Below are 15,008 nucleotides of genomic sequence, written 5' to 3'. Positions count from 1 at the left end.
GGGGTCAGCATCCATTGCTCTTTTGGATTCCCCCCCCCCCTCTGTCCTCTAGTTCCTTAGCTTCTGCTTTTGATAGAACAATGTTATAGATCAAGGTAAGGAAAGCCACAAGTTTTGTGATAGATACCGCAAAGGGAAAGCCCAAGGAACTGGATTCTCAGAGAATAATGAAATTAAACTAGAAATCAATAAAAGAAAGAAAGAAAGAAAAATCTCTGGAAATTAAGCAAAACGCTTCATTTAGATTATTTAAATCCATGGATCAAAAATCAAGCTTTGGGGAAAATAAAATATTCTGAACCAAATGAAGATAAAATATAGCTTATCAAAATTTGTGAAATGAAGTTAGAGCAATACAAAAGAAAACAAGATGAGGAAACACTTCCTAGCTTATGTTATGAGTCCAGCATCACTCTGATACCAAATTTAAACAATAATAGTACAAAGAGAGAAAACTAAAAATCAGTACTCTTCATAAACATAACGTATAAAAATCCTCAACAAATTCTTAGCAAATCAAATATGGCATTATACAAAAATAAAACAACACAATTAAGTGGGGTTTATTCTGAGAATGAAAGGCTAATCCAATTTGAAAATCAAATAGATGTAATCCATCATATTTAACAGTTTAAAGAAAGAGACCCACCAAAACGTACCAATTGATATATAAAAGGCATCAGGCAAAAAAAAAAAAAAAAAAAATGCGACATCCATTCAAGAAAAAAAACTGTTAGCAAACCAGAATCAAAAGGGAACCTTTTCAATCTAGCAAACGGAATATCTATTTAAAAAAAAAGAAAAGAAAGAAAGAAACTTTACCTAACATTGTACTTATTGGTGAAAAACTGAAAGTTTTCCCTAAGAATATCTAACATAACAGCCTCTTAGAAATAAAGAACCTAGAGATTAGAAAGGAAGAAATAAATTGTTTCATTCCAAAATGCATGGTTATCTACTTAGAAAATCACAAAGAATCTATTTTTTAAAATTACAGAACAAGTGAATTTTGCAAAGTTTCAGGATATAAAAATCAACACAAAATTAATCCTACTTCTACATACAGCAAATATACAATCAGAAAATGAAACTTAAAAAACACTGCTATGGGCTGGAGTTGTGGCTCAATGATAGAGTGTTCGCCTAGTACGTGTGAGGCACTGGGTTTGATCCTAAGCACTATGTAAAACTAAAATAAAGGTATTGCATCCACCTACAAAAAAAAAATATATATATATATATATATATATATATATATATATATAAAATAAAAGTGCCATTTTATCACAGGTTCCCAAATTGCAATACTTAAGCATAAATCTAAAGAAATATATATAGGATACGCATATTCAAGTCACAAAACATTCATGAAAGAAATCAACAAATAAAAGACATGCCATGTTTCTGAATTAGAAGACAACATGGAAAAAAATGTCAATTCCCCCAAACTGAATTAAAGCAGTACTAATCAATATTCCAGCAGGATTTTTCAAAAAGACAAATTGATTATAAAATTTAGATGGAAAGAAACTAGAATAGCTTTAAAAAAATAAGAAAAAGTAATATTAGAAGAACCGTAACTACTCAATTACAAAAAACATATAAAGCTATAGTAATAAAAACTGTGTGATACTGACAAAGGGATTTAGGCAAATAGATCAAAAACTATTTTTAAAAAAATAGGAATAATTAGATAGTCTGGGAGTGTGGCTCAGTAATAGGGCACTTGCCTAACTAGTGTGAGGCTCTAGGTTCCATCCCCAGCATCACCCCCAAAAAAAAGAAAGAAAGAAAAGAAAATGTAAAAGGAAAAAGACAACTTCAATAAGTAGTACTGGAACTGTGTACATCTATATACACAAAATATTAACCTTGACTTAAACATTGTATTTTATACAAAAGTTCATACGAAATGGATCAAAGATCTAAATGCAAAACATAAAACTTCAAAATTTCAAGAAGTAAATATTTTTTAAAATCTTCATGGCCTATGGTTAGGCAAAAAGCCCTTAAATACAATAAAAGCACACTTCATTAAAAAAAAAAAACTGATAAACTGGACTTAATCAAATTTAAGAACTTTTACTTTGTGAAAGATATTGTTAAGAGAATGAAAAGCTACAGATTATTAAAAAAATGTTTATGAACTACATACCTGACATAACTATACCCCAAAATATGCTACTTCGGCATACTGTAGAAGCAGGAAGCACTCTCTCATCTTCTTCCCCTACCCTTCTTCCTTAAAGCAGGTTATAAAATCTAGGAAGGGATTTCACAATCTTCCCTGCAACACATCATTAAGACTCTCATGTGAGTGGTGCTCTCTCTATGCCTACAGGAAAGGCACACCCTTTATTCTGAAGTGTCAAAGAATGAACAAATATGGCTTGCAAAGTTTCTCCTACTACCCTTAGATCACATTCTTTTCCCTATGGCATCTCTCCTGACTATTCACTCTTGATCAAAACTAAGAATAAAAAACATAGGTTCAACTGTTACTTTAGGTCTTTGTTTCCTTAAGAAATCTCCTGTATCAAGTAAGACTTACATTAAATAAAGTTGTATGCTGTTCTGTTCATCTGTGTTTTATTAAAGGGGAACTCATCCATGAGTCCCTAGGATGAGTCATCCTAGTCAACAAGGATGAGAAAAATAACTTTTTTTTCCTGCCTTAAGCGACAAAAAAAAAAAAAATTTTATCCAGAATATTTAAGAACTGTCAAAGCTAAGGAATAAGAAAATAAAGAGCCCGATTAAAATATGGGCAAAACACATAAACAGATACTTCACAAGTTCAACATGGGGAAATGCATATTAAAACCATAAGGAGCCAGGCAAAGTGGTGTGTACCCGTTAATTCCAGCTACCAGGGAGGCTGAGGCAGGAAGATTTTGAGTTCCAAGCCAGCCTGAGCAACTTAGCAAAACCTTGTCCCCAACACTAAAACAATGACAACAGCAATGACAAAAAACCACAATGAATTAGCCATCACAGAAATGCAAATCAAAGACATGATATCACTTTATTCTCAATAAGATGGCTATAATTTTTTTTAAAAAAAGACAATACGAATCTGAAAGGCTATGAAGACACCAAACCCCCCATTCACTGCTGGTAAGAATATAAAATGGGGGCTGGGATTGTCGCTCAGAGGTAGCACGCTCGCCTAGCATGCATGAGGCACTGGGTTCGATCCTCAGCACCACATAAATATAAAGACATTGTGTCCACCTATAACTAAAAAATAATTTAAAAAAAAAAAAGAATGTAAAATGCTGTAGCCACTAAAGAAAACAATTTGCATTTTATCCAAAAGGCTAAACATAGTTATCAGATTATTCTGCAATTCCATTCCTAGGCATACGACCCATAAAATTGAAACACGTCCACAAAGAAGCTGGTACACAAATGTTCATAAAACATTATTTGTAATAGCTACAAGGTGGAAAAAACCCTAGTGCCCATCAGTTTATCAGACAAATTAAATGTGGTACATCCATACAGATGATTCATCAACATAAAGGAATCAAATACTGATACAATCTATAATTTGAGTAAACCTTGAAAATATTATGCTAAGTGAAAGAAGCCTGACACAAATACCATATACTCTACAATACCATATACTCTACAATTCCATTTATATGATAGGTCCAGAACAGGCATATTTATAGAGACAAACAGTAGATTAGTACTTACTTAGGGCTGGAGGAAGGGAGAAACAGGGAGTGACTGCTGATATATATAGGGTTTCTTTTTGGAATGATGAAAATGTTCTAAAATTGACTGTGGTTATGGTTGTTCAATTGTGTCAATATACTAAAAATGATCAATTAGATACTTTGATGAGTAAATTTTATGATATGTGAATTATAGGTTGATAAAGTTGTTACAAAATAAAAACTCAATGAATATCATTACTCACCTATTAGATTGGCTTTGCCAAAAATACCAATGTTAATTAAGATGCAAAACAACTAAAACTTTCATACACTGGAGGTAGAAAGCAAAATGGGACAACCACTCTTGCAAAATGGTTTGACAGTTTCTTATAAAGTTCTACATACACTTATTAAACTCTGATCCAGGAATCTCCTCCCCTGGTATTTGTTTACTCTTAAGAGAAATGAAATCATGTTCACATAAAGCCTGGTAAACAAATGTTTATAATAGTTCTATTCATAATTGCCAAAAAACAGAAATAATCTAGATGTCTTTCAATAGGTGAATGGATAAATAAAATGATACATCCTCATAATGGACTATACTTAGCAGTAAAAAGGAATGAACTATTGATATATACAACTTGGATGAATCTCAAAGACATTGTGATGACTAAAAGAAGCTAATCTCAAAAGGTTGTGCACTGATTAATTTTATTTATATTACAGTTAGAAAATTATTAATCTATAAAGATAAATGTGGCCAGGGATTACAGAAATCAGGGAGGGATAACATGAGGGAGTGGGGTAATGAAGTCTTTTGGTATTCTGTACTGATTATGGTGGTTATTACAGAACTCTCTACACCAGTTAAAATTCTAAGAACAGAATGGATGTGGGGGGGGGGGCAGATTCTAAGAACTATATGCCACAAGAAAAAGGTAAAATTTCTTTCATGATAATCTTTTAAAATAAAATGATTAAAAATTTAACCTAGTGTCAATTTTCTTCAATTCAAACTTAGCTGAACTATAATCTGATAATCTCATTTAATTAAAATATAGAATACAATTCAAAGAAAGACAATGACAAAATGGAAAACATCCCTAGGGAGTACCAAATGGCAGTAAAGCATCAGGAAATATGGTCACTAATAGAGTAAGAGATCTGAAGATGCTAAGTCTAGAACATAGACCTGGAGGGAGAATGAGTGAAAACCAAGTCTTCAATAATGTGAGGGGTTGAAAAGTTCACAAGGGGTTTAACCTGTTCTGTATAGTTTTAAAGAGAAATATAACGTATCAAGGAATCTAAAAATATTGAGCATTTTCTAGAGCTCCCAGAAATTCACCATACTTCCTCAACAGCTAGATAATCAAGAAGAAGAAAAGTTCTCAAGACCCTTGCATTAACAAAAGGATTGGGTTGGATGAACCTAGAATTTTCTTTCAAGTCAAATATTATAGGAATCTACGAACTATAACTTGTAAAGTTAACATATGATAGAAGGCACTGACCATACACAAAGGTATTCCTTCCTGTCAAAACATCACTTCTTATCACACAACATTGTTAACAAAGCATTTTAAGTTCCACATTTTTAAAAAGTTGAATAAATACAAGAAATGAACAAAAGCTATGAGATGTATTTTACTTCTCCAAATCTCATTTATAATAAGAATAGTAAAATTACTACTATCTAATTAAGGTTAATGAAATAGAAACAAAGCTTATATGCTTCATGCAAATTTCTATAAGTATACTGAAAAAAATTTCTTGAAAAAAGAAGTACTCTTTTCATTCAGAGTGGTAGTCCTCAAAAGAACTGTAGTACTCAAAACATCTGTATTCACTTTAAATCTCATCAAGACAGACTGACATTTTTAGGAGAACCATATGGCTTTCTTAACAGTCATCTAGAACAGGATCTTTTGTCTAGTAAGTCCTATGAAGCAGCTGAATAAAGGAAAGAATATATTTCTAAACCCTAGAAAACACAAAGAAATAAACTCTTCATCTAGTTTTGTTAAGGATATAGCAAAACATTATAAAAGCAGTCAGATCTTTACACTCAAAGGTGGTGCTCCCCAGCATCTGAAACAATTCTAAAAAAAAAATCACTGAAACAAGAGAACCCTAGAGAAGCAAGAAACTTTCTTAGAGAACTACAGTCAGCCAAAGACCACCTCCCCCACAACAAAACAAAACAAAAACATTTCCATTTTAAAGGATAAAACACTTCTTAAAATGTTGAAGGGCAGAGTTCAACAGCTGCTCTATATTAAACCCGAGCCTTCCAAAAGGAAGAACAAGAGTCTCTAGAGAAGAGTAATATGGTCGGCTTTCTCCAAAACTATCAAACTACCTTCTCTCCCTTTTAACAACCTCCTCCCAAAGCCTTTGTATTGCACATGGGTGAAAAGCATAAAACTTAATTTAGATTAAGAAAATATTCATCAATAAAAGCAATTTTCTTTCTGGAGATTTCCTCTATCTCTCTCCCAAAGAAAACTATTTCTGAATGAAAACTTACCAAAAAAAAAAAAGTTTTCAGCCAGCTTCCCATCAGAAAATCAGAATCACCACAGAGTTAAGCCTCAACCTAAACATACTGGACCAAAATATTGGGGCCACGGCATCTGAATTTTGTATACATAAAACTAGTAATTTTGATGCACAGCAAACATCTAAAAACCACTGAACTGAAAAATGATCTCAGAAAAAAAAATTAAGTCCACTGACTCTAGACAAGAAGAAAAGATTACATTTGAGCAACTAATTATTAAGAACCCAAGGTTGTATTTAACTATCAAAACAACAGATAAAAAGAACTGAACTTTAAATAGCACTTCTAAGTTGTTCTCCTATCAGTATGTAAAGGGGGCAAGACTTAAAATAGTTTACTAAAATATTCAAATATTTTAATGATAGTCACTATAAAAAAAGTGGCCACTGCTTAATTCAGTTACAATAAAGTTCTACCAGAATCTTTTAATTTTTTTTTAGTTATACATGGGCACAACATCTTTATTTTGTTTATTTATTTTTATGCGGTGCTGAGGATGGAACCCAGTGCCTCATATATGTGAGGCAAGCACTGAGCCACAACCCCAGCCCATCTACCAGAATCTTTGGACTGTGCAAACAAAACAAAGTTATTAGAACTCAAATATTAACTGTATAATCCATCAGCCTTAAAGAATTTTAAGATTTTAATCACAATAAAGTTCAGCCATTATCAGAGTTTAATTAAGCCTTAATTAAGAGCTTAATTAAGATTTAGTTGCTTAATATTCAAGCATATGATAAATGAAAAGAGGTGGTGAAACAGCTAAAGGAAAACAGGCTGGCAAGAAAGAATACAAAGGGCTGAGATTGTAACTCAGTGATAGAGCACTTGTTTGGCAAGTGTGAGGCACTGAGTTTGACTCTCAGCACTACATATAATAAAGGTCCATCAACAACTAAAAAAAATTTTAAAAAGAATACAAAAACATTATTAAAAAATACTATTAAAAAGCTGACATAAGAACTCAAGTATCATAATACACACTTGATAAGGTTTTGAAGGTAGCAGAATATAATGACTGTTTTCCTAATTATCACTGCAGTAAGGAAAACATAAAAAGTTATGTTCAGCATACCTCATTTAAATGTATTTAAATACATACAAAATTATGTATTTTGTTTAAGAGGGTAAAAAAAGTATAATGAAGTCACCTATAAGAAGTCACTCACAAAATAATTACAAAATTGAGGGAAAAAACACATAGTTTAAAAATATTAACCCCTTTCATTTGTATAAAAGGAACAAGAATAACATAAGAATATCAGATAGTTTTGCAAATAAAGAACACAACTTGCTGAAAGGCAGAAGATACTGAGGTTTTAATGTACAATTATCAGATACAATATTCCTAACTGCAAAAGTCAAAATATTCATTTAGATAAATAGGGCTGCGGATATAGCTCAGTTGGTAAGAGTGCTTGCCTCCCATGTACAACTAAATCAGAATATTTTCCAAGCAATATAAACTTTAGTAGTTTCACTTTTGTACCCTCATCTGAAAAAAAATGAGAACACTGAGTTCACAGGGTTACTGTGGGAAATACATGAGATAATGACACACTAGCTGATATTCAGGAAGTGAGAAATAAATGCTAGCTGCTGTTATTCATTGGAGCACAAAATAAATACATAAAAATGATACTCAGATTGGGAATATAGTTCAGTAGTAGACTGCTTGCCTGGAAAGGGTTCAATCCCCAGGACTGTACCCACCCGCAAAACATTAACTTTTACCAAGGGATATGATACATTTTAGAAGTTTTTCCGTTTGACATTGTTTGTATTTGGTACATATGTATTCTACCTGAATTCTTCATTTACCTCATCCCCAAAGTGACCTCTTCCAGCAGGTATTACACAGGAATCAAATTATTCCATCTTTCTCCACTAAGCCCCTCATATAATTAAAAAGTTATATATAAAGATGAAGTTAGTTACCCTAATTACATGAGGCTGTCATAATCCAATAAATACCCTTTCCCAAATAAATCTATTTCTGCCTCTTGCTTTTTAAACTGAATAAAAAGAGGGGGTCAAGATGCTTGTCAAAGTGTATGAGTACAAAAATCTACAAATAACACAATTTCAATCCAGAAATTAATAGAATTCAAGGTGAAAATCCTAAATTCAAGCCACTACAAATAATTAGAAAAGAATAAATATTTATTGTAGGTATTTTTTAATTCACATTTATGTATGTTACTACTTACCTGGCTTTCACTGATGAGGCTATTATCAGAAACACTGCCTATGGCTTCCTGCCTTTCCTCACACTCTCTCATTTCTAAATATGTATTTCTTCATCTATGTGATAAGAATTTACTTGCTGTGTGCAAGCCATTAAACTAGATGCAGTATAGTATACAAAAAAAAAGGATTTGTTGCAGCCTTCAAAAGGTTTGTGATTTCACTACTGATATCCTTATTTCATATGCTAAAACATGCTCATTTGCAAATGTTTGTGGGTCCGTGTTTTAAAAAAAAAAGTATAGGTTGTTATGCTGAAGAAATCAACAAATCAAACATCTTTGTGGCTTACAACAAAGCTTTATTTCTCATTCCATTTACATTTTATACAATCTACAAAAACCAGTTTCTGCTTTGCTCCATGTTGTTTTTCTGGTCTAAAGGAGCAGACTCCACCTAGCCCATGATTATCTCACAGCAAAGAGAAAAGGTACATGGCAGAATAGGACAGCTCTTTGGGCTTCAGTTTGGCATGGCACATCATTTCCACTCACATTTCACTGGCCAAAGCAAATCGCCTGGCTGAGGACTAGGGACATAACAATCTATCACAATACCTATCAAAAGTACTAAAGAAGAGAAAAATATTTAGCCTATTCAAAACAATAATAAAATTAGTATTTATTTAGGGAAGGTTTACTATGTGCCAGACACTATTCTAATATTTATATGTATTGAACTATTCAATTTTCCTAAGAAGAAATCAACAAACATGTATGCTATTGATGAAAACGGATCAACCAAGTTTGGGAATTTGTAATGAGGAAAAATATTTCAAAAATACTTCAAAAATATTTCAAGCTCTCAAACACTGTCTGATACGTTAACAAAGACAGCAAAAGTAGCTAGCTGCACCTGAGGGATAGGAATCTGTTTATCCATTTTATCTGAAGTAGAAACCAACCTATTGGTTTTAAATGTTCCAAAAGTTTCTCAAATTTTGGCTGAGCCTGTTTCACCGAAAGATGAAATATACATAGAACTGTTATTAATCTTAGGACCCCTTGCTCATCAGTGGTCCTTGCAGACTCAATTGCATACTGGGAAATAAAGCAACAGATAAAACTATAGATTGGAGCACAAAATAAACTTTACAAAGAGGTCTCAATCACTTAGTCCCCACTATAGTCATTAATTAACAACCACTGAGGATCTACCACCCTAAGAACTATGTTTGAGGTAAACACAGATCAAGTTTAAATTGAGAAGTTGATATAGGACTAGGTGAGATAAATATATATGAAAACATCAAAATGAATAAATAAATAACACCACATCAAATAACCTAAGTCCCAAGTATTGCTATTTTGAAAGAATGCAAATTTATCTGGTGACACATTGCTATCCTAAATAGTTAAATTTACCCTGGAAAATTCCTTAGGAAAGTAAGGATAAATGTAGATGATTTATTAAGTTTTCTCTCACCTCAGGCTCAATCCAGGGAAATGGACACTCTATGGCACAAGCTCAGTAGATCAGCTGAAATCACTGGCTCTATTTAAATAACCTTTTCTCTAGCTTGTGTGTATATGTTGTTGGATTTTGTTTAGCTTTTTGATTTTTACTGATATACTGTAAGTAAATTCAAATGTTAATGTAGCAGCTTACTACTTCCTTGATAGTTCTTTTCCTCTATTCCCAACTCCCCTCCTTCCTATATGCCTTCTGATTCCACTCTCATATTTTACTCAAAATATCTGAAATGTCATTTGCAAATTTTTAAGCATTACAATAAAATTTGATGCATTATTTCCCCATTAGTTGGTTCTTTTTTCACTCAACCTTTTCAGATTCTCATTACTCTCAAAGCATAATAGTAAAAGAGAGCTTCAAAATAACATTTAAGGGAAAGGAACCACAAATTTCCCTCAAAGTAAGATGAACATCATTGGCTCTCTGGGGAAAAAACAACAACAAAATGTATAAAACGTAAATAAATGTATTAATTTGTATTTAAAAACTATTTACCTTGGCTTAAGTTTTTTAAGATGTGAATCAAAAGTCATCTTGAATGATTTAAAATTTTATTTTCAAATCTCTCATATCAGTTGCAAGCAAAAAAAAACTCTTAAATTTGGATTTGTAGTCATAATTATCATCAATTCCCAAAATCTAAAATCTTAGATTTAGAGATTTATCTATAAACCCAAAAAAATGGCTGTGCCCTAAACTTAGATATATTGACAAGTTTTTATTAACCTACAGCAATGATCCCTTCAAACTTGATTTCAGTTCTAGGGCTACCATGAGTACATTATTATTTATGAAAGTACAGTTAATCCCCAAAATGTCCAAGGGGGAAGAACTAAACAGGATTACCGCTATACTAGCCTTAAGTTATTCAGTAGAGTATTTTACTTCAGAGAACTACTTTCAAGTTCCCCAAATGTAGAACACTAAATTAAAAATTAATTTTTACCTTTCCCCAGTTTGAGAACCTTACTTTTTTAGCTATTCTACATTATGTATTGCTCCACAATTGCCTTCAAGTCTTTTCAGAAGCCACTAAACTTATCTAGTAAACCCTCTTCTTTTCCACATAACAGTATTTAAAAGCCTAATAAGTCACCTCCAAAAGTTCCAATTAACTCGTTTAACTCTGCATTACCGCATCCCCTTTATGTTTGTTTAGCGTTACATTAATAGCATTGAAACGCGTTTTCTATTCAATCTTTAACCACTCACATTCCTCCTCCCACCCCAATCCTACCCCTGTCCAATCTTTCCAACTTTGGTCTAAGCATTTAGTGTAGTCTCCACAGCATGCAGTAGACATTTAATATAAGCCCCTAGGTTGTATTTATAATAGGCTGTGTAAAAAGCGACAAAACATTAAGACTTTGCTGATGAAAATGCTAACCTGTGTATGTAACGTGTGTAGGCTGTTAATACTGAAATGAATTCAGAAAAATTCAGAGAAATATGGAAGTGAAGGATTAAGTAAGGCAGTAAAAAAAAATAAAACCACCATCACATTGTATTGCTTCAAAGCAATACAATAAAACAATTGCTAAATTATTGTGATGCTTTAGTAAAACTATGGATGGGAACAATTCCGGGACTACCATCAGTCTAAAAAATTACCTTCCCTGGCTCGGGATGTAGCTCAGCGGAACAGCTCGCACCTGGCAAGCGAGGCCACGGGCTCCTCCCCAACACCGTATAAAATAAGAACTAAGAAATGTCTTCCAAAATTACTAGCAATGACATTTTTAATAACACTAAATTCCTAAGAAAAAAGTTTTCCTGCCACGCAGACTAATTAAACAATCTTTCTGTTCGGAAGCCCAATAAACACCACTTACACCAAAGACCGAAGTGGTGAGCAAACAGGTGACAAACGGAAGGGCCGCGAAAGTGGGGAGAGAAACCAAGGAGACTCCTGTCCTTCTCTGAAGGCAAAGGTTCCGCTCAGAGTTCCCGAGATAACCACTCCCCAGAGACCCTCTACCTCGGCCACGGACCAAAAGTTTCCAGGAAACCAGAGGTCCGGCTCCCTCTATCCGCATTCACACCCCCACTCGCCAGGCCAGCGCCGGCGAACGCAGCTAGTCGTAAGTCCGCCGCCCTCTCCCGAAGAGAGGGTCAGCGGAGGACGCTTTCCCGAGGCCTCCTCCGGGACCCGGCCAGCAAGGACTCCTCAACTGTGGAGGAACCTGAGAATCTTGAAGGAGAAGCCTGACAATTCTGTTACCTGGTTGGAACCCTGGAAACGGAAATAGCAGCTGTAGCCGCTGCTCTTCTCCCCAACAACGCCTGCTTCAGCGCCACTGACATTATGACCGCCGCCATCTTGCTGCAGGCAAATGGCAGGATGGGAGGACGGATCCCCGCAAGGGTCTAACTTCCTTCGTTCTCAAGCCAGTACAACCGCAACGTAACGGATTCGTGTGGTGTCTGCTTTCCTTCCAATACTGGGGTTTAGAAAAGAGTTAAAAGGTTTGGTTGAAAGAGATAAGAAGGAAAATGGATGAAAGAAAAATGAAGAAGTGCATTGAGTGTAAATATTGCCCCATAAAAAAAAATAATCCTTATTAGTTGGTAGGACTTATTATTTAAAATGATAATGGAAAGTCCAGAAGAAAATAATTGAAAATTTAAACTCCTGCAACTCATAATTTTTCAAAGAACTCAAAATATCAAGAGCTGAGCCCATTGGGAGAGCCAGAGAGCTCGTTGAGTCCTTGAGAAACAAAAGTAGCACTTTCCCAAAGTGTTGCCAGATTGAGTTTGCAAGCCCCCAGGACAGGACTGTATTCCGTTTGAATTTCTATAGTTATAATGATCATATTTTCCACAAACAATCTGGCCTCAGGAAGGATTTTTTTCAACATGTGGACTCATTTGAAACCCAATGGAACCTAATAATTTTTAAAATTTTAATGTATGTTTTGATTCAAATTATTAAACATGTATGAAGTATAATGTGGTGTTTTGTCATAGGTATATCTTGCATATGGAGCACTATATTTGATATTACTATTTCCTCAGTAAATCCTGAACGTGTGATCATAATTCATAAACATCAAAGATATTATTTTAGTGCTGGGAATTTAACCCAGGGCCTTGTTTATGCTAAGCACAAGTACACTCCTAGTCCCCCAAATATTATTAATAATATTTATTTAATTAAATTTAATTTATTAAATATTAATGCTCAGTGCAATAAAACAAAAACTATCTTCCAAAACAAGTGTTGGATATGTGTTTGTATTGTGGACTACTGACTTTTAAGAACAATGATTAGCTGTAAAAATTATAGAAATGGAAACTAGAAGTTGCCAGTGGTTAGGACAAGAAAGGAGTAGCCCTAGGTTGACCTTTGTTGTGATGGAGTAGTACTGGATTTTTATTGTGATGAGGCAAATTGACATGTTAGAGAATAACATAGGACTATACAAACACTTTACATCAATATCAGTTTCCTAGCTTTGATATTGTACTACTACATTTTGAGACTGTGTGATTCTATTTATATAACTATAAGTAGATTTATGCAATTTGTGACCTTTTGGGATTGGCTTCTTTCAGCATAATACCCTTGAGATCCATCCAAGTTTTTGCATGTATCTATAGTTCATTTACTATTTTTTATTGCTGTGTAGTATTCCATGGTATGGATAATTTAACCATTCACCTACTGCAGAACATTTTGATTGTTCTCTGTTTAGGGCAATACAAATACCTGCTTTGAGCAATCATGTACTGGCTTTTGTGTTTTCATTTCTATGAGATAAATGTCCCAAAATGCAATTGCTAGGTCATGTGGAACATGTGTGTTTAGATTTTTTTTTTTAAGAAGCTACCAAACTGGACTGGAGATATACATCACATCTGGGGGGTGTACAGCTTAGTGTTATAGTGTTTGCCTAGCATGCGTGAGGCCCTGGGTTTGATCCCGAGCACCACAAAATTACAACAAAACTACTTGTCTAGGGTGGGGTTGTGGCTTAGTGGTAGAGCACTTGCCTCTCACGTGTGAGACCCTGAGTTCATCCCCAGCACCACATAAAAATAAACAAAGATAACCATCTCCTTCCACCATCCTTGTTATTCCCCTTCCCCTTTCCTCCCACCCACTATTCCCTATCTAGAGGTAATCTTCCTCCCATGCTCTCCCTCCTTACCCCACTTTGAGTCACCCCCCCCCCTTATATCAGAGAAAACATTCGGCATTTGTTTTTTGGGGATTGGGTAACTTCACTTAGTGTAATCTTCTCTAATGCCATCCATTTCCCTGCAAGTGCCATGATCTTATTCTTTCTTATTGCTGAGTAATATTCCATTGTGTATAAATGCCACATTTTTTTTTTATCCATTCATCCACTGAAGGACATCTAGGTTGGCTCCACAGTTTAGCTATTGTGAATTGTGCTGCTATAAACATTGATGTGGCTGTGTCCCTGTAGTATGCTGTTTTTAGGTCCTTTGAGTATAGTATGAGAAGAGGAATAGCTGGGTCAAATGGTGGTTCCATTCCCAGCTTTCCAAGGACTCTCCATACTGCTTTCCAAATTGGCTGCACCAATTTGCAGTCCTACCAGCAGTGTATGAGTGTACCTTTTCCCCACATCCTCGCCAACACTTGTTGTTTGTCTTCATGATAGCTGTCATTCTTACTGGAGTGAGATGGTATCTTAGAGTAGTTTTGATTTGCATTTCTCTGATTGCTAGAGATGATGAGCATTTTTTCGTATATTTGTGGTATAAAGCTATATTAAGAATTGTAATGCAAAAAAAATCAATAAGAGAGCTCATGTATAACGGCATAATTTGGCATGAACATACTTTATATACAGAGTTATGAAAAATTGTTCTGTGAATGGATAATAATGAATGTAATGCAATCCACTCTGTCATGTATGAAAGAAATTTAAAAAATAAACAAAGATAAAGATCTTGTGTCCATCTACAACTAAAAAAACTTAATAAAAAATTACTTGTCTATTTTCCAGAGTATCATATTATTTTATATTCCCACCAGCTAATTATAAAAATTCAGTTTCTCCATATACTCACCAACATTT

At 34.1% G+C, this 15,008-nt stretch overlaps 1 protein-coding gene across 2 annotated transcripts in view; it reads right to left on the bottom strand.

Annotated features, from left to right (window-relative positions):
* Ndufs4 (NADH:ubiquinone oxidoreductase subunit S4) overlaps positions 1–12,325 on the bottom strand; it is a 107,443-nt gene extending 95,118 nt beyond the window's left edge. For both annotated transcript variants that reach the window (XM_046456346.2, XM_058583118.1), the window contains exon 1: positions 12,176–12,325. In XM_046456346.2, coding sequence (XP_046312302.1) covers positions 12,176–12,273 — 98 coding nt within the window. In that variant the 5' untranslated portion in view covers positions 12,274–12,325. The remainder of the gene's footprint in view (positions 1–12,175) is intronic.
* Positions 12,326–15,008: the final 2,683 nt, after the last annotated feature.

Source organism: Marmota monax, unplaced genomic scaffold (genome assembly GCF_021218885.2).
Source record: "Marmota monax isolate L192 unplaced genomic scaffold, Marmota_monax_Labrador192_F-V1.1 WCK01_AAM20220418_F8-fsc00037, whole genome shotgun sequence".
Lineage (NCBI taxonomy): Eukaryota > Metazoa > Chordata > Mammalia > Rodentia > Sciuridae > Marmota > Marmota monax.
This window is presented reverse-complemented; position numbering and strand designations above follow the sequence as displayed.